The following is a 21306-nucleotide window of genomic DNA, read 5'->3' as shown; positions in this document are numbered from 1 at the left end:
TGGGGGTCAAAGTTAAAAAAAAGTGTGTTTTTTTCCATTTTTTCCTCATATTTTATAATTTTTTTTATAGTAAATTATAAGATATGATGAAAATAATGGTATTTTTAGAAAGTTAATTTAATGGCGAGAAAAACGGTATATAATATGTGTGGGTACAGTAAATGAGTAAGAGGAAAATTACAGCTAAACACAAACACCGCAAAAATGTAAAAATAGCCTTGGTCCCAAACGGACAGAAAATGGAAAAGTGCTGTGGTCATTAAGGGGTTAAATGACTTATTCTTAAAATGGTCAAATGAGATCTCTGATCTAGATCTTGAACATTTCAATCGAAATTTTATATTAGCCGCAAAATATAAATCCATCTCTATGAGAGAATCCCATTTCAAGTTGATAAACAGAGTCTATCTCACTACTTACCAAATGGCCAGATGGAGCCCAGTTAAACCCAAATATTGCTCCAGATGTCAATTCTAATTTAATTCATGCTTTTTGGTCATGTCCAAAAATTCAAAAAATCTGTCTTCAAATCAAATTTTATAGATCCTAAAATTAAATTATGCATTTCCTATATTTTTTTTCTAGCTGAACAAAAGACACTCCGTAATAAGCACTTAATTAATACTTCTATTTTTGTAGCAAGATCTATGGTTTTAAATACTTGGAAGAACAAAGGATCTCCCAGTCTTAGGGGTTCATTAAAAATATGCAATATCTAATGATAACTGATCAATATGAATATTCTAATTATGTTTATTGCTATCATGTGTACTTTTACTGATGTTGGAAATAAATATATATAAAAAAAGTTGCTTATAATTGTATGCTCTATCTGAATCATGAAAGAAAATATTTGGGTTTAGTATCCCTTTAAGACAACTTGCTTTAAAGTGATGGTAAACTCTTTTACTTATCAATTTCATATTTACACTGCTATAGGTATGTATGATCAAACCGCATAGTTATTTTTTTAATTTTGTATTTAATTTCTAAATAATTTTCCTAATCTTTTGTAAGCTGTTTGCTCCGCATCTCCCCGCCTCGCTCCGCCCCTCTTACATGCCCGTAACCACACTCTGTCCTTAGTCCTCTCTCCACCCTCTCCTTACGTCACCCTCATTGCACGTTCATGATATTCTAATTGTTGACGCATGCGCATCAATTATGATTGCTATGAATAATATCTGGATTGCATTACAGCTATCTCAATAATTAATGAGTAACACAAAGGTTTTCTTAAACAATTTTTTGGTAAACAAACATATTGACAATCGAAATTAGTATGATGTACTTACTGGCACTACTCCAAGTAAGGAATGTATTGTAAAATAATAGTATACAATAGAGTGCTTACTTTCGAGTAACGAGAGTACCGTGTGAAAAAAAACTGAAGACGCATGCGTGAAATCGACTGTGCACGCGCAAATTCTTAGACGTATTTTGATGAAGTTGATTGGTTGTTAGGATTGTTGGGACTTATCGTTAGGGCGCATGCGCAAAAATTGTAATGCAAAGAGCCTGTCTAGCGACTGGATAGAGGATTGGACACAGGCAGGGTAAATCCATGTGACGTCACGGTGGGCTAGCGATTTTACGGAATGGATATATTATTGATTTGGAAATTGTAAGTAAATGGCTATTTCATGTTTATAGCGAAATTTCAGGAGACAGTTTAATACGATTTGATAATACCTATAACATATTCACCCTATACTGAGTTTACCATCCCTTTAAAAGCACAAGAAAAAAACGTAGGTGACGTTGCTAGCAGTTTTGCTATGATATAACCCTGGGCTTTAGGTTGAGAGTCCTAAATGTGCATTAGGGACACTTATAATTATTAGCACTGAGTTGCAGCAATGCTTTTAAAGTCTGGCTAAGATTTCTTTCCTATAGAAATATATCTGCACCTTTCCAAGATGGCTGCCACCAGAAATAAGCATAACTAAACATACATGATATTTTTATGCCTGTGAGGAAAATTTGGCATGCAGGTTCATGTGAGACAGCGTGTAGAAAGAAGACAGAGTATGGAAGAATAGACATGTACATGCAGAAAACCTGGACTGTGTCACTTTCTCAATGCTGCAACTACAAACTACATGACAGTCTATTTTACACCTTTATGTCTCCCCATTCTTTAGCTTAAAGACTAATGTTAAAGAGGTACCCTGAGCGCCTACTGAGTTAGACCCTTAGCTCCAATATGGATGACCCCTAGTGGTCAAATATGGAATATATGAGATTCAGAAATACATCAGAGCGCCAACTAATGAAGGCTGGTTCTAAATGAAATTATGTATAAAACTCCACAAATTTAAAAGGTAATAATTGATTCAATCTAGCAACAAGTACAATGCGTTCCAAGATTGTATTGTACCCATTTCGTGAATCTTGGAACGCATTGTACTTGTTTCTAGATTGAATAAATTATTACCTTTTAAATTTGTGGAGTTTTATACATAATTTCATTTAGACCCAGCCTTTATTAGTTGGCGCTCTGATGTATTTCTGAATCTTAGCTTAAAGACTATACACTCTTCAGAGCAGGGACCTCTTCCTTCTGTTTGATTGTTTAATTTCTTTTAAAGGGACACTGAACCCACATTTTTTCTTTCATGATTCAGATAGAGCATGACATTTTAAGCAACTTTCTAATTTACTCCTATTATCAATTTTTCTTCGTTCTCTTGCTATATTTATTTTAAAAGCCGGAATGTAAATCTTAGCAGCCAGCCCATTTTAGGTTCAGCACCATGGATAGCGCTTGCTTATTGGAGACTTACATTTACCCACCAATAAGCAAGCATACCCCAGGTTCTCAACCAAAAATGGGCCGGCTCCTATGCATCACATTCCTGCTTTTTAAATAAAGATAGCAAGAGAACAAAGCAAAATTGATCATAGGAGTAAATTAGAAAGTTGCTTAAAATTGCATGCTCTATCTGAATCATGAAAGGAAATTTTTGGGTTAAGTGTTCCTTTAAAGGGACTTATAAACCCAAATTGTGTTTTTGAGGATTCCGATAGAGCACACCATTTTAACCAACTTTACAATTGACTTCTATCATCTAATTTGCTTCATTCTTTTGGTATCTTTTATTGAAAAGTATACCAAGGTAGGCCCAGGAGCGGGGAGCAAGCTGCTGATTGGTGGCTGCACATATATGCTTATTGTAATTGGCTTACCAATGTGTTCAGCTTGCTCCCTGTAGTGCATAGATGCTCCTTCAATTAAGGATACCAAGAGAATAAAGTAATATTGATAATAGAAGTAAATTGGAAAGCCCAGAAGCAGAACTTTTCTTCACTTTCTGTGATGAGATTTTTTTAGTGAAAAATGTTCTGCAGGTTATTTTTAAATAAAATTCAATTTTAAATTAGACAGTTACACTAAGGCACCAGTTAAATTACAATGTGTTGATTAACTGAAGAGTAAAGCAATTTTTAACGTTTTATAATATAGTGCAGAAAATTTTAAAATGTCTCTTGAATAAATATGTTTCCTTTTCTCTTGGTCTAACATAGAAATGTAGTAATAAAAAAGATGCAAAGCTCATACTAACGTCTTACATTCAGAATAAACAGCTTTGCAGACTGGGAAAGACTAGGGTGTGGGTTTGATTTTTTTTTCTCTGAGAGCAAGTCAACAAGCAATGCGCTGCTGCTTTGCAGCGCTACTGCACATTTGACTGCTCACTTCAAACAGCACTTTGCTCTGGATGCACTGTGCTAAGGAAACCTTACACAGTGCAACCAGAGCACAGCTCTGTTTGAGGAGAACTGTCTAATGTGGAGCAGCACTACAAAGTTCAAGCGCTAACAGTGCCTGCATGTGTCCTGTTCTTTCTGCAGACATATTGCATTTTCTGCGATGACATCTCAGATCACTGTATGTTCTGCCTTGGGGTTGGAAAGATGTTTAAAATTGTATGTTTTTTGGGGGGTTTCATGTCCCTTTAAGTTAACCATAAAACAATGTCAGTGCTACAGAATTTGCTGTAATTTACAAATATATATAGTAATAATGTTAATAAATAGTAAATACTATCCCAACATGACAAAACCTTTATTTTATGTATATTGCAAAACTTTCTGTTACCTATTTTACTTTTGAATTGATTTAATTTCTTGAGACCCTTTTAAAAAGAGCAGAATGCTTCTTGTACAAAAATACCTATGCAAATATTTTCAGTAAATAATCCCTAATTTCGACATGGCAGATATGTTGGTGACATTGTACTTTTAATCATATTATTAATTTGACTGTGTGCCATGTGGTATATTAAAAATAAACTACCTTAGTAATTTGCTTGCATTTTTTTATGGCCTTGAGAGAGAACAAATTTACTTAATGTCATTTTATTCGGAGGAAAAACATTTTATTTTTATTTTTTTCTCATAAACTGGCGTGTTTAGTTAACGAACCCTGATTGATGTGCGCCCTTGTTCCTTATATCCTTATATTTTTCTATCTTAATCAATGTTTTTAATTTTATTATTTATTCACATCGTCCAAGACATTAATAGCATTGCCAGCAAACTACTTTAATGAAAACGAAAATGTGAAAATGGATTTCTTGGCTTGGCTTTGCTGGAAGCATAAATTTGATGGGTTACTTTTTTAATTACTGCAAATGAATACATTCTAAAACTCGTTGGATATATTCCCTTCTGAAAGAGTTTGTGGGGGTTTTAGAACATTTATAAGGACATAAAAAATGCCTACTCACTTGTGTATAGCTTTTCAACCCCGATACCTCTGTTGAGCTATCCGAAAGCACTAAGGGCACAGTTGCCTCAAATGCTTGCTTCTGCCTTCTAAACGTGTGCTTTACTGCTAGCTCCCAAATATAATATGCATGGTTTATATGCATATGGCCAAGGATCTGTATACGTAAGTGGTTTAAAAATAAATCATAATTTTGTTAGACAATTGTCTCGGAAAAGTCCAGAAACATAACCTTTGCCTCTTGAGTATATTTATCTTATTTGGTGTGGCCATGTGGCCATTTATGGAAAGATATAAATGAGGTCTTGCACTGATCAGCCAATCACTGGGTAGAATGTTGCAGGGTCAGGGTTTCTGGATCATGCAGTGTGCGTGCGGTCTTTCTAGGGATGGTAGAACAACCCCCCCCCAAACACACACACACACACACACACACAATTTTCTGAATTCAATTACAGACAAAATAAATAATGAAAGATTTTTTTTTTTTTTTTAAATTGCATAATTTAAGGGATGTAAATGTCAAAATTAAACTAACATACAGTTTAAAAAGAAAACTTCTTATACCATGTGGCTCCTTTCTTTGAGGGCATACATAGGTATGGGATATGTGCGGCCCACTGCACAAGTTTTTGTGGCCCCCAAGAACAAGAGAATTGGGGATTTCTTCAAGCATGGTGGCAACAACTCATAAGAGCTGCATCCTTACCTAAATAAATCTGCATCTGTGTTACCTGATTTAGTGTTTGGTACCAAAGGATCAGGAGATTTTCTGCAGGCACTTGTAGATAATACCATAGAATAATCTGTAGACAAGCCAGGCATCAGGACCAAAACCAATCACAATAGTAGGGGACAGCAAGCTATTTAAAGGGACAGTCAACTCCAGAATGCACTGTCCCTTTAACCATAAAGCAAATCTAAGGGTCTTTAGCCTCAGAATAGGGGTCAGTCGGGTAGCTGAAGTCAGAATCTGGAAGACAGGGCAGGAACAAGATTGCTTCAGTCTTCATGCTAAATAACCAAGAACTGAATCGAAGTAAGAGATGTCAGGTTCACTTCCGACAGGAAAAACAGCTCTAAACTTAATGCACGCCTAATGATATATCTAGGAAGAGACAGCACGCCCCAAGCTGCTGGCCGCACTAAGCCTAAACTCCTTTACTGGACCTTCACAGCAGCAGCCTCTTCAAGCTTATCGCGCCCATCGGCTCTACTATCAATAACAGCGAAGTTCCTAGCTTTAAAACCCAATGTCGGTTAAAGGGCCATGATACCCAAATGTTGAAACACTTGAAAGTGATGCAGCATAGCTGTAAAAAGCTGACTAGAAAATATCACCTGAACATCTCTATGTAAAAAAGAAAGATATTTTACATCAAAAATTCCTCAGTAGCCACATCCCATTGTAAAGGACTTCTAAGCAGCAAATCAGTATGTCTGTCCCGGGACAGCTAAGGGAGTGAGATAACGTGCACACTCATCTTATTTCCCTATTCAGTTTAAGGAAGTTTACTATGAAATCTCATGAGAGTTTAGTGAAATCTCATGAGATCAAAGTAAAAGAATGACCTCAGCACTGTTGATGCTGATTGGCTGCTGTTCATTTCTTCATATTTTTTTTTTTACATTTTTTTTTACCTGCAGCTGGGCAGCAGCTGAGTATAACTTTTTACACAGAACTAACTCTACTGAGCTGAGGAGATTGTGAGGTAAAATATCTTCCTTTTTTACATAGAGATGCTCAGGTGATATTTTCCTGTCAGCTTTTTACAGTTATACTGCATCAGTGTCAAGTGATTTAGCATATGAGTATTATGTCCCTTTAAGTATAGTGTGGCTCGTGCTGCGCCTCTGGGCCTTACAGTATTGCACTCTCATGCATTAGTAAGCTGGCCATCACTGCTCTATCTGAAACTTTTCATCTGAGTCATGAAACTTTCATTTTTTTCTTTACTGTCCCTTTAAATATTTTATAAGGGTTTTAAATTCGATTTACGCTGAATAGGGAATTTTATGTTTATTTCTTTTTTTGATGCAATTTTAACAGAATAATAACTTTTAATCACTTTAATTTGTGAGACAACTAAATATGTTTTTTTTTATTTTGTGTTACTACTTTTTTAAACTGTTTGTTGGACGATAGATTGAGTCTAAAGGACTTTTGCCTGTGTTCCTCAGATGTGGCGGAGATGGTGAATTTGGGGTGATTGACAGGTCCTGCTCTTGTATGAGAGCAGATGGTGGTGTGGCACAAGAACTTTCTTGTGCAATAACAACTGCAGGAAAGTGAACATACAGCGTCCTCTGCCTGCTCATTGTGAAGATGTTGGAACAGGTTTTCTAGCTGGAAACCTTGTCCGTCCATTCAAAGAAATATCTTTTATTGTTTTATTGTATACACTATAGATAAACCCTTCCTGTAAATTTCACAAAATTGTTTGATTTGGTCACTGTTTTATATAGATTAGAGAAAATTGGCTTCTACTGGATGGAAATACTCTGCATTTAAATTGATTGTTGTAAGTATTTATTTGCATAGTGTTTTGTACACTTATAAAAGGAACTACACGTCAGGAATATTTTAGTTTTGTAAGGAAGCACTAAAATGCATCTGTTTCTAGCGCTTTGCACACTCAATAGAATTACTCTCGTATTGACTCTAGATTACTGACTGAGTGTGCTGTGGCTAGTACAAATGGCATCACTGGAAACAGCAGTGACTTTACATTTCTTCACATATCCCATAAAAAGATATTTTCAGAAAAATAATGAATTTGAGCCGGCCCATTTTTGGTTGAGAACCTGGGTTATGCTTGCTTATTGGTTTGCTAAATGTAGCCACCAATAAGCAAGCACTATCCAGGGTGCTGAACCTAAAATGTTCTGGCTCCTAAGCTTTAAATTCCTGCTTTTTAAATAAAGATAGCAAGTGAACGAAGAAAAATTGATATTAGGAGTAAATTAGAAAGTTGCTTAAAATTGCATGCGCTATCTGAATCATGAAAGAAAAAAATTGTTTAGTATCCCTGAATATGTTAATTCATTTGTAGCTCTACAGCTGTGCAGATTGGAAAATGTTATCTGTAAATTGTGTTTGCTGTACAGGTGGAGATTGGCAGCTTAATGAAAGAGAATGAGTTACCTCCGGTCACTTGTCACTAACTTAAAACCGTCTGGAATTGGTTTGCTGGTGAAACAGACTGCTATACTGAGGACAACACACCCGAGATGCTATGTGTATTCATCAGGAGCCAAAGAACCATTTTTAAGTGGAAATAATTCCAGTTATGTGGAAGAGATGTATTACGCATGGCTGGAGAATCCGAAAAGCGTCCACAAGGTAAGTTAAACTGGTTACCTAGAAAATACATATTATGTATATACAGTGTTAAAAAGACACATATGGACCAAAGCCTTTAGTAAATGTTTGCAATATTCTGTTTATTTGTGTAGTGTTCGCAAGGGCTTATAGACAGCTGGATTATTACCTTATTTGATTTTTCTTTATTCTGAAGGGGGAAATACATTTTATATATATATATATATATATATATATATATATATATATATATATATATATATATATATATATATATATATATATATATATATATATATATATATATATATAAAATGTGAGTGCAAAGCTCCTATGAACAAAAATGCATAAAAATATTAACCTAACGGATACAAAGTTTCAAACTTGCTTGCATGCACATAGCTAGATTAAAAGCATAATGGAAGAGTAAGTTATGGTGTGTGTATTGTGTGTGTATATGTATTTATTGTTGAGATCAAATTCTCATCTTGTGCTGCACATAATAGAATGTAACCTGTACTCCAGAATTTCTTCCTGCCTGCCGCTGACCCCCTGACTCTGGCTTGTGTTTTAGTATCAACCAATTGGTTTAATTACCCCCCCCCCCCACACACACACACATAAACACACATATATGATGTTGGAAAGCATGGCTCAGCATTAATATACCATGCAAAGAAGGAAATCTAACAATGGCAACATGAGATTTGGAAGCAAATTATTTGTTAATTTTAATTAAAGGTCACATGCATGCATCTCAATGAATATGTGCCAATTTCAAAAGAGGAGAATTTGTTACAATGTAGTTAACTATTCACTGTATTGCTGATTTAGTAGCCTTTTCTAATGTCCATTTATTGAAAAGTGAATTATCATATATTATACTATGTTTTTGAGCCTCCATACTGCCCACTGGTAGGGTGATCGTGGGCTGTCCTACAACCAGAGGAGAGAATTTCGGTGTGTGTGGAGTAAAGTGGGAGAAGATGGTTTAAGGGATTAAAAGCTTTTCACAATTCCATGCACTAATTATTCAAACCGAGATATAATATATATTAGTGTTTGTGTTCTCAAAGCAGAGCTTATCTAGAAAGGGGGGAATGTAACATTCCAAGAGAGAGAGAGAGAGGCTAGTGTAAGCATATCTGTTTGTTATGAGAAACAGTCTTAATCAATTAAAATGCATGCTATATTAAATATATGATTGACATAAAGCTGGACACGCCTGCAAAACCTGTAGGTTTAATCATTACAATTTGCTAAGGGGGGCTGGGGAGTTTGCTAAGTAACATCTTGGAGAAGAGTTTCATACTACATCTTTGAGATTAGCTGCCTGTATTCTACTGAATTATATTGACTCTGAGAGCTATTGTGATGACCTACCTGTGTGCCACTGTACGCTGCTATTAGTGCCTTATTTGAAACCTGAAGATAAGTAATGTGTTTATAGTTTAATTACCTACCTCTACTGATAACTGTAGAACAAAAAAGATGAAGGTAGCACTCTGTAACAGGAAACACCTTTAATAGGAGCAACATTTCGAGGCCACTTGCCTCTTTCTCAAGCTTACACAAATTGAAAAGTGAACATGACTTTATTCACAAGGCAATTAGTGGAGGGCCAATCCCCAGGCTCACAAGGGGCGTGTGAAATATGACATCACACTGACATCACACTGATAATTTCATAACGGACACCCCGTTATGAAATTATCAGTCAAAAACTGGCCCAGTTTTTATTAATTAAGAATCCTGTCACTCCAGTTTTTTATGTGATGCCCAAAATTCACAAGAGCTTAACTGACCCTCCTGGCCGCCCTATTGTGGCGGGCATAGGCTCAGTATTAAGTCCCACAGCTCAGTTCTTAGATAAGATTCTGTCACCTCTGGTTAGTTCTGGCCAATCTTATGTTAAAGATACCTTGGATTTTATTTCTAAAATTCAACAATATGATGATTTACAAGATGTTTTGCTGTCAACTTGGGATGTGGCATCGTTGTACACTGTCATCCCCCATGGTGTGGGGGTTGAGAGTGTACACAGTGCCTTATCCCAATGTGGTCTCTACAGTGATTTTCAATGTGATTTTTTGACCAGGTTACTTGAGTTGGTATTAACTAACAATTATTTCATGTATGACAATCATTTCTATTTACAAAAGAAAGGGACGGCGATGGGGTCAAATGTGGCCCCATCTTACGCCTGTTTAACTATGAATTGGGTGGAAGACAAGTATGTATACACACACCCGTTATTTCAGAAAAGGTGTATAGGGTGGACTCGCTATATAGATGACCTTTTCATCTTGTGGCGGGGCACCCAAGAGGAACTCGATATATTAAAAGGTGATATAGAGAGGGAAGTCCCATTTTTAAGATTCAGTGCGAAAGCAAGTACCACTAATATTGAGTTCCTTGACACCATGGTATATATTTCAGAAGGTAAATTGGAGACAGATTTGTATACAAAGCCTACTGATCGCAACACTTTGTTGCACAGATCTAGTTTTCACCCCCCTAGAACATTCAAAAGCGTACCTAAGTCCCAACTTATACGCGTAAATAGAATTGTCAGTGACCCAGAGAAACGTCAGGCAAGATCAGGTCAGATGGTGGTGAAATTCATCAAGAGAGGGTATAGCCCACATGAACTCAGTCAGATCCAGGTGGATCCTACTGTTGATCCTGTAGCTAAGGAGACAGGGTTTTCTAATAGGATCTCTTTTGTGAGTACTTTTAGTACTATGAGTAAGAGCATTTTTTACATTATCAAAAAGAATTGGTTTGTGCTGAAGGAAGCTTGTCCTGAGATATTGGAATTCAAAGAATTCCCACGAGCAACTTATCGTAAAGGTAATACCATGGGTAAAAAATTGGTGCATGCTTATATTAATACCTCTGCTAAGGGTCAAACATTTTTGGGCACCCCTAGGAATGGAACTTTTCCATGCCTGGGGTGTGCACAATGTAATAGCGTAATTAAAGGTGGAGAAATATCTCACCCTTACACAGGCAAGAAATTTAAGATCCCAGGGTATTTTACATGTAATTCTACATACGTAGTGTATGCCCTTAAGTGCCCATGTGGTCTATTGTACATAGGCGAGACCACTCAGAAGGTCAAGGACTGCTTCTGCCAGCACAAGTCCAGTATTGGTAATGAGAAACTGTCTCATCTTCCTGTCCCCTCACATTTTCTGGAGAAAGGCCATCAAGCCAATTAATTAAGATTCATGGTCTTTGACCATGCAAATAAAAAACCCAGAGGAGGTGAGAGGTTGAGAGACTTATTATATAGAGAAGCCAAATGGATTTGGCTATTAGACACTATGTCACCAAAAGGACTCAATAGAGAGTTTGATCTCATGCCATTAATTTAAAATATTTTTGTTTTTTATTTTATGTTTTTGTTTAATGTTTTTATTTTTGATCCTATTATGCTATCTCTTTGCTCTGTGTAATTTAATTTTGTTTGTCATTGTATTTAGTTGTTGGACCAATTCTCCAGTTAGTCTCTAATGGGTTAACAACTGATTTTTTCTTTGTAGTGTGATGTCATATTTCACACGCCCCTTGTGAGCTTGGGGATTGGCCCTCCACTAATTGCCTTGTGAATAAAGTCATGTTCACTTTTCAGTTTGTGTAAGCTTGAGAAAGAGGCAAGTGGCCTCGAAACGTTGCTCCTATTAAAGGTGTTTCCTGTTACAGAGTGCTACCTTCATCTTTTTTGTTCTACTATATTCCTTCAGACCTTGGCGGGGGGTCTGTGAAGGTTTGAGCACTTATTTCCTGCAAATTCTGCAGTGTTACATATGGAGGGGATGCCCCAGGAGTGCTGATCCTAACATCAATGTTGTCTACTGAGTACTGGTTTGGCTATCTGCTATATGTGGATGGGTGTCTTTCGGTAAGTATTTTTTCATTGCTTAAGACACTCTCAGCTATGGTTTGGCACTTTATGTATTAATGTAAAGTTCTAAATATATGTAATGTACTTATATTTGACATGAGTCAGGTTTATGTATATTTCCTTTTTGCAGACTATCAGTTTCAAAATTAGGAAAACGTATTTAGGAAGTTATTTTTTTCTTACCTGGGGTATAGTCTTTTCTTCAAAATTCACTGTTTTCTTTAAATTTCGCAGGCAAAATTAGCATTTTGTGGCTTCGCAAGCCTATTATTTATTGCTTCAATCTTGGCGTGATAATTTTTTGGCGTGAAGTTACGTTAGATGATGCAAGTTCGCCATTTCTGGCATCTTACTTGACACCAGGTTCCTTGCACAAGGTTGCGTCTGCCATGAAGCGAGTTGCGTCGTTTTCGGATGTTGTTGGAGCCAAAAAATTTCATTTTGCATTGCGCGTCATACTTGGCGCCAAATAATTTAATTATTTAAACCCCACTTCCTATATGCATCTTTCCTTTCTCTATGCTCAGAGGGCTATGCTGTTTGCATTTTTTTCCCATTTCTGAAACTGCCATATAAGGAAATTGATAATTTTGCTTTTTATGTTGTTTTTTCTTTTACATTTGTAAGATGTCTCAATCTGATCCTGTCTCAGACACCACTGTTGGATTCCTACTGCCTGATAACAGTTCTACCAAAGATAAGTGTATCTGTTATAAATTAGTAGAGATTATATCTCCAGCGGTAGTATGTAACAGTTGTCATGATAAACTTTTACATACAGAGAATGTATCCATCTTTACTATACAATGCCTGTTGTTCCTTCAACATCTAATGTACATGATATCCCTGTGAATATAAAAGATGTTATTGCTAATGCGATTCAGAAGGCTTTGTCTGCTATTCCACCTTCTAATAAACGTAAAAGGTCTTTTAAAACGTCTCATAAAGTTGATGAAATTTCAAATGACCGACAACATACCGATTTATCCTCCTCTGATGAGGATCTATCTGATTCAGAAGATCCTACCTCAGAGATTGACACTGACAAATCTACTTATCTCTTTAAGAGTATATTCGTTCCTTGTTAATAGAGGTTTTGATTACTTTGGATATTGAGGAAACTAGTCCTCTTGATATTAAAACTAGTAAACGTTTGAATTCTGTTTATAAACCTCCTGTGGTTACTCCAGAGGTTTTTCCAGTTCCTGATGCTATTTCTGATATGATTTCAAAGGAATGGAATAGGCCTGGTACTTTTTGTATTCCTTCTGCTAGGTTTAAAAAGTTGCATCCCTTGCCAGCAATTAGATTGGAGTTTTGGGAAGAAATCCCCAAAGTTGATGGGGCTATCTCTACTCTTGCCAAACGTACTACTATCCCTATGGAAGATAGTACTTCCTTTAATGACCCTTTAGATAAGAAACTTGAATCTTATCTAATGAAAGCTTATTTATATTCTGGCTATCTTCTCAGGCCTGCCATTTCTATGGCTGATGTTGCAGCTGCATCAACTTTTTGGTTGGAAAGTTTAGAGCAACAGGAAACAGATCCTGATTTGTCTAGCATTGTTCGCTTGCTTCAACATGCTAATCATTTTATCTGTGATTGATGTTAAATCTATGTCTTTAGCTATCTTAGCTATAAGAGCTTTGTGGCTTAAATATTGGAATGCTTACATGGTATCTAAGTCTAGATTACTATCTCTTTCTTTCCAAGGTAACAATTTATTTGGTTCTCAGTTGGATTCAATTATTTCAACTGTTACTGGGAGAAGGGAGTTTTTTTACCTCAGGATAAAAGATCTAAGGGTAAATCTAAGGCTTCTAAGCATTTTCATTCTTTTCGACAGAATAAGGAACAGAAAGCCAATCCTTCCCCTCAAAGAATCTAGTTCCAATTGGAAACCCTCTTCAAATTGGAATGAATCCAAGCCTTTTAAGAAACCAAAGCCAGCCCCCAAGTCTGCATGAAGGTGCGGCCCTCATTCCAGCTCAGCTGGTGGGGGGCAGACTTAAATTTTTCCAAGACATTTGGGCAGATTCTGTCCAAAATCAATGGATTCAGAGTAAGACCTCCTGTGAAAAGATTTTTTCTCTCATGCGTTCCAGCAAACCCAGTGAAGGCTCAGGCCTTTCTGAAGTGTGTTTCAGATCTAGAGCTTTCAGGGGTAATTATACCAGTTCCGTTTCAGGAACAGGGTCTAGGGTTTTATTCAAATCTATTCATTGTCCCAAAGAAAGAAAATTCATTTAGACTAGTTCTGGATCTGAAATTTTTTAACCTTTTTGTGAGAGTGCCAACTTTCAAAATGGTGACTATAAGGACTATTCTGCCTTTTGTTCAGCAAGGTCATTATATGTCCACGATAGACTTACAGGATGCATATCTTCATATTCTGATTCATCCAGACCACTATCGGTTTCTGAGATTCTCTTTTCTAGACAAGCATTACCAATTTGTCGCTCTTCCATTTGGCCTAGCGACAGCTTCAAGAATTTTTTTAAAGGTTCTCGGTGCCCTACTCTCTGTAATCAGAGAACAGGGTATTGCGGTGTTTCCTTATTTGGAAGATATCTGTCTTTACCTTTTGCCGAATCTCACACATATCAACTAGTGTTGTTTCTTCAAAGACGTGGTTGGAGGATCAATTTACCAAAAAGTTCCTTGGTTCCTCAGACAAGGGTCACCTTTTTAGGTGTCCAGATAGATTCAGTGTCCATGACTCTGTCTCTAACAGACAAGAGACAAATAAAATTGGTTTCAGCTTGTCGGAACCTTCAGTCTCAAAAGTTCCCTTCAGTGGCTATGTGCATGGAAGTTTTAGGTCTCATGACTGCAACATCAGACGCGTTCCACTTTGCTCGTTTTCATATGAGACTCTCCAGCTTTGTATGCTGAAGCAATGGTGCAGGGATTATACAAAGATATCACAATTAATATTCTTAAATCCCAATGTTCAACTTTCTCTGACTTGGTGGTTAGACCACCACCGTATAATTCAAGGGGCCTCTTTTGTTTGTCCAACCTGGACTGTAATCACAACAGATGCAAGTCTTTCAGGTTGGGGAGCTGTCTGGGGAACTCTAACAGCACACAAGGGGTTTGGAAATCTCAAGAGGCGAGGTTACCAATCAATATTTTGCAACTCCGTGCCTTTTTCAGGGCTCTTCAGGTTCGGCCTCTGTTGAAGAGAGAACCATTTATTTGTTTTCAGACAGCCAGTGTCACAACCGTGGCATATGTCAATCATCAGAATGGGACTCACAGTCCTTTAGCTATGAAAGAAGTATCTTGGATACTTGCTTGGGCGGAATCCAGCTCTTGTCTAATTTCTGCGGTACATATCCCAGGTATAGACAATTGGGAAGCGGATTATCTCAGCTGTCAGACTTTACATCCGGGGGAGTGGTCTCTCCATCCAGATGTGTTTTTTAAGATGTGGGGTCTTCCAGAAATAGATCTGATGGCGTCTCATCTAAACAAGAAACTTCCCAGGTACCTGGTCCAGGGATCCTCAGGCGGAGTCGGTGGATGAGCTAGCAGTTCCTTGGTTTTACCAACCTGCTTATATCTTTCTACCTCTAGTTCTTCTTCCAAAAGTCATTTCCAAAATCATTATGGAACATTTGTTTGTGTTTCTGGTAGCTCCAGCATGGCCTCACAGGTTCTGGTATGCGGACCTTGCCCGGATGTCCAGTTGTCAACCTTGGCCACTTCCTTTAAGACCAGACCTTCTTAGTCATAGAGGTTTCTCTGACTCAGGGATTGATACTATGTTACAGGCTCGTAAATCTGTTTCTAGGAAGATTTATTATCGACTTTGGAAGACTTATATTTCATGGTGTTCTTCTCATAAATTCTCCTGGCATTCTTTTAGAATTCCTAGAATTTTACAGTTTCTTCAGGATGGTTTAGATAAAGGTTTATCTGCAAGTTCCTTGAAGGGACAAATCTCTGCTCTTTCTGTTTTATTTCACAGAAAGAAAGATTGCTAAGCTTCCTCACTGTTTTGTTCAAGCTTTGGTCCGTATCAAGCCTGTCATTAAAGGTACAGTCTACACCAGAATTTGTATTGTTTTAAAAGATAGACAATTCCTTTATTATCCATTTCCCAGTTTTGCATAACTAACACAGTTATAATAATATACTTTTAACCTCTGTGATTATCTTGTATCTAAGCCTCTGCAAACTGCCCCTTTTTTCAGTTCTTTTGACAGACTTGCAGTCTAGCCAATCAGTGCCTGCTCCCAGATAACTTCTCGTGCACGAGCACAGTGTTATCTATATGAAATACGTGAACTAACACCCTCTACTGGTGAAAAACTGTTAAAAAGCATTCTGAAAGAGGTGGGCTTCAAGGTCTAAGAAATTAGCATATGAACCTCCTAGGTTAAGCTTTCAACTAAGAATACCAAGAGAACAAAGCAAAATTGGTGATAAAAGTAAATTGGAAAATTGTTTAAAATTACATGCTCTATCTGAATCATGAAAGTTTATTTTGGCCTAGACTGTCCCTTTAAATCAATTTCTCCTCCTTGGAGTCTTAATTTGGTTTTGAAGGCTTTACAGGCTCCTCCTTTTGAGCCTATGCATTCTTTGGATATTAAACTAATTTCTTGGAAAGTGTTGTTCATTTTGGCTATCTCTTCTGCTAGAAGAGTTTCTGAATTATCTGCTCTTTGTTGTGAGTCACCTTTTCTGATTTTGCATCAAGATCAGGCAGTTTTGCGGACTTCATTTAAATTTTTACCTAAAGTTGTGAATTCTAACAACATTAATAGGGAAATTGTTGTTCCCTCTTTGTGTCCTAATCCTAAGAAATCTTTGGAAAGACCTTTACATTCTCTGGATGTTGTAAGAGCTTTGGAAATATTATGTTGACGCTACTAAAGATTTTAGAAAGACTTCTAGTCTATTTGTTGTCTTTTCTGGTTCTAGGAAAGGTCAGAAAGCTTCTGCCATTTCCTTGGCATCTTGGTTAAAGCTTTTGATTCATAAGGCTTATTTGGAGTTGGGTCCGGCCCGCCTCAGAGAATCACAGCTAATTCTACTAGATCAGTCTCCACTTCGTGGGCTTTTAAGAATGAAGCTTCAGTTGATCAGATTTGCAAAGCAGCAACTTGGTCTTCTTTGCATACATTTACTAAATTCTACCTTTTTGATGTATTTGCCTCTTCAGAAGCAGTTTTTAGTAGAAAAGTTCTTCAGACAGCTGTTTCAGTTTGATTCCTCTACTTATGTTTTAAGTTTTTTTTTCTTTCATTTATGAGAAAAACGTATTCCTTTTTGGTTGTGGATTTAATTTTTTCAGCGGAAAAAGGCTGTTTTGTTTTTTAGCCCTCCCTCTCTAGTGACTCTTGTATAAAGCACAATTATATTTCCAATTCCTTTTTTTCTATCACCCCACTACTTGGCTATTTGTAAAACTGAATTGTGGGTGTGGTGAGGAGTGTATTTATAGGCATTTTGAGGTTTGGGAAACTTTGCCCCTCCTGGTAGGATTGTATATCCCATACGTCACTAGCTCATGGACTCTTGCCAATATGAAAGAAATGAATTTATCAGGTAAGTTCTTACATAAATTATGTTTGATTTACACAGCTATCTCACATACCATGAAATAAAAATATAAATGTGGTATATTCTGAATTTGCTGAGCCTGCTGACAAAACAAAAATATAATATATATAATTTGTGTCGGTCACTAGCTGAAATTTGACTTACAATAATATTTAAAAGTAAGTAGCATAAAAAAGCTCAAAATTGGCTTAGCACTGGGGTGTGAAAAAAAGCTTAGCAGCGAAAGGGTTAAACAACTTTCCCATTCTATTATGAATCATGAAAGTGGCATTTTGATTTTACTGTCCCTTTTAAAGGACATGATTCAGATAGGGCATGTAATTTTTAAACAACTTTCTAATTTACTTTTATCATCAAATTTGCATTTTTCTCTTGGTATTCTTAGTTGAAAGCTAAACCTAGGTAGGCTCATATGCTAATTTCTAAGCCATTGAAGGCCACCTCTTATTTCACAGGTAAAGGGCGTTAGTTCATGTGCTTCATATAAATAACGTGCTCACGCACGTGGAGTTATTTAAGAGTCAGCACTAATAACCTGAAATGCAAGCCTCTCAAAAGATCTGAGATAAGGAGGCAGTCAGCAGAGGCTTAGATACAAGGTAATCACAGAGGTAAAAGTATATTATTAATATAACAGTGTTGGTTATGGAAAACTGGGGAATCGGTAATAAAGGGATTATCTGTTTACTATCCCTTTAAGCTTACATATTGCTCACTATACACTGTCTGTGAGGATGAAGAACACTGCAGTGCGCCTCTGTACAGCAACCTATGTGTGTACCTTTTTAGTCCTCAGGTAGGAATTGTGATCGTCTGTTAATTCCATCAAGGTCTTTGATCCTATCCATGAGTAAAGGGTTAAAACTTGCTTCTCTTTTGCTGTTGTGTAGAAGCAGTGGTGTAAAACTAATTCTGCGAGATGTTTAACAGCAACAGTACTTGATTATTCTATATTGTAATTAATTGACTGATGCTGAGGACAAAGTCTGAATAAGATGTGTTTTGACCAATGATTTGTAGCAGGATAGGCACAAAGTGACATGTTATTGCATATTTATGTTATGGCTGTGGAAATACCTGAGACAGCAATAAGGAACTTTATGGCCTGTGTAGTATGAGGAAGATTAACGTCTGACAAGGCTGTTTAGTGCTTACGGCCTGTATGAATGGAATTTGTATAGTAACTCACTAGTAGAGATTGTTTTTGGCTGTCTGCTTTAAAGGAACACTGAAGTATTTCTACAAGAAGCTCTTCTCAGTGGTGCCTAAAATGTTATGAGATTTATGCAACATTCCACGATTGTTTACAAGGTCAATTAATTCCTATGCTTTGGATATTACTTTGTAGTCGGTGGCAGTTCCAGCAACAGATTAGAGGGCTAAAAGTTTATCTTATCCCATGGGTGGAGTCAGCACAGGTGATAGCGGTTTGCGGTTGTTCCATGGGCACAATTAAAGGGACATGAAATTCAAAATGAATCTTTCATGAATTAGATAGAAAATGCAATTTTAAGAAAACTTTCAATTTACTTGTATACTCAATTTTACTTTGTTCTCTTGGTATTAATTTCTGTTTGCGCTTAGCGAGATAAAACAGCCTGCACGATATTGCTAACATTAGCGCGCCACTTGCAATCTTGCCCTAAGTGAACTAAAAAGAAAGGGATCAAACTAACTTTAAACTAATACTGCCAGCATGTTCACTTAATTTTTTTTTTTTAAACTGGTTAAGGACCATCTACATGTGCATTAATGTCATACGGCTATATACAGTGCATGTGCATTAATGTCATACGGCTATATACAGTGCATGTGCATTAATGTCATACGGCTATATACAGTGCATGTGCATTAATGTCATACGGCTATATACAGTGCATGTGCATTAATGTCATACGGCTATATACAGTGCATGTGCATTAATGTCATACGGCTATATACAGTGCATGTGCATTAATGTCATACGGCTATATACAGTGCATGTGCATTAATGTCATACGGCTATATACAGTGTATGTGCATTAATGTCATACGGCTATATACAGTGTATGTGCATTAATGTCATACGGCTATATACAGTGTATGTGCATTAATGTCATACGGCTATATACAGTGCATGTGCATTAATGTCATACGGCTATATACAGTGCATGTGCATTAATGTCATACGGCTATATACAGTGCATGTGCATTAATGTCATACGGCTATATACAGTGCATGTGCATTAATGTCATACGGCTATATACAGTGCATGTGCATTAATGTCATACGGCTATATACAGTGTATGTGCATTAATGTCATACGGCTATATACAGTGCATGTGCATTAATGTCATACGGCTATATACAGTGCATGTGCATTAATGTCATACGGCTATATACAGTGCATGTGCATTAATGTCATACGGCTATATACAGTGCATGTGCATTAATGTCATACGGCTATATACAGTGCATGTGCATTAATGTCATACGGCTATATACAGTGTATGTGCAGTTTGCTGATTGGCTTCGTGCCTTGTTCTATACCACCATTGAACCAATTGGTGTAACATAAAAAAGCATGCCAAAGAAAAATTTTGGCCTTTGAGGTGCACGCTACATTGTTTCTTAAAGGGACATGAACATTTTTCTTTCCTGATTCTGATAGAGAATACTATTTTTTTAAACAACATTCCAATTTACTTCTAATATTTAATTTGCTTCATTCTTCAAATATCCTTTGTTAAAGAAATAGCAATGCTCATGGGTGAGCCAATCACACTAGGCAGCTATGTGCAGCCACCAATCAGTAGCGACTGAGCCTATCTATATGCTTTTCAACAAAGGATATCAAGAGAAATGGGGCAAATTAGATAATAGAAGTAAATTGGAAAGTTGTTTAAAATCACCCGCTCTATCTAAATCAATATTTTGGGGTCTCATCTCCCTTCAAATATCAAATGTTAAAGGGACATAAAACTCAAAAAATTCTTTCAATGAAGCAAAATAGATAATAGATGTAAATTTGGAAAATGATATAATTGCATGCTCTATCTGAATTACAAGTTTAATTTTGACTTTACTATCTTTTTAATGTGTAGCGCATACCTACAGTTATAAGTTTAGGATTGTATGTATGAGGATACCTTTTAACATTTCACCTTGTTAGAGCTATCACTGTATGTGACTTTGCTTTATAAACATTTTTTTGCAGGCACCGAGATATAATAAAGTATTGCGTCATTCAGAATAAAACACGTTTGCAGGCATTCACCGCTGATGGTCTGTATAGTGTATATACAGCAGTGTTTCTACATTCCTGTCCTCTGTACCGGCATTTCAGGCTATTGGGACTTACGGGTGAAATAATCAGCTGATCAGTAACCATGGTTATTCACTTTTACCAAAGGGTAAATCTGAAATGTTAGTCTGTTAGTGTGCCCTGAGGCCAGGGATTGAGAAACACTGATAAAAAAAAATATATATATAAAATAAACATACTTTTGGGTAGTTTAAAGGGAGACGAGTGTATAAGAAATATATGCAAATGTTTTACAGCATTTTACTATTGCTTGTACATAACTATGTGAACCCTGAGACTTTTCTGCCCTATTTAAGAGCACTTTTCTAAGTTTCCCTTTGCTGGTTAATGCACATAATTGTCTTTATCTAAAAATAAATAACCGGGCTTGTTCTTAAATGCGTATGAGCTTATATGAAGCATTAGCAGCGTATAGGTCCATTGTACTTTGTTTTGCACTGCGGGCATTGTGTATGTA

General features: G+C 36.7%; 1 protein-coding gene across 1 annotated transcript in view; it reads left to right on the top strand.

Moving 5' to 3' along the window:
* The window catches only part of OGDHL (oxoglutarate dehydrogenase L), a 253936-nt gene that overhangs the window by 23793 nt on the left and 208837 nt on the right, over positions 1 to 21306 (top strand). Inside the window, exon 2 of the mRNA XM_053692073.1 lies at positions 7841 to 8075. Coding sequence (XP_053548048.1) covers positions 7869 to 8075 — 207 coding nt within the window. The 5' untranslated portion in view covers positions 7841 to 7868. The remainder of the gene's footprint in view (positions 1 to 7840; positions 8076 to 21306) is intronic.

This window comes from Bombina bombina, chromosome 9, assembly GCF_027579735.1.
Source record: "Bombina bombina isolate aBomBom1 chromosome 9, aBomBom1.pri, whole genome shotgun sequence".
Classification (NCBI taxonomy): Eukaryota; Metazoa; Chordata; class Amphibia; order Anura; family Bombinatoridae; genus Bombina; species Bombina bombina.
The sequence above is the reverse complement of the archived record's forward strand: the minus strand, read 5'-3'. Positions and strand labels throughout refer to the sequence as shown.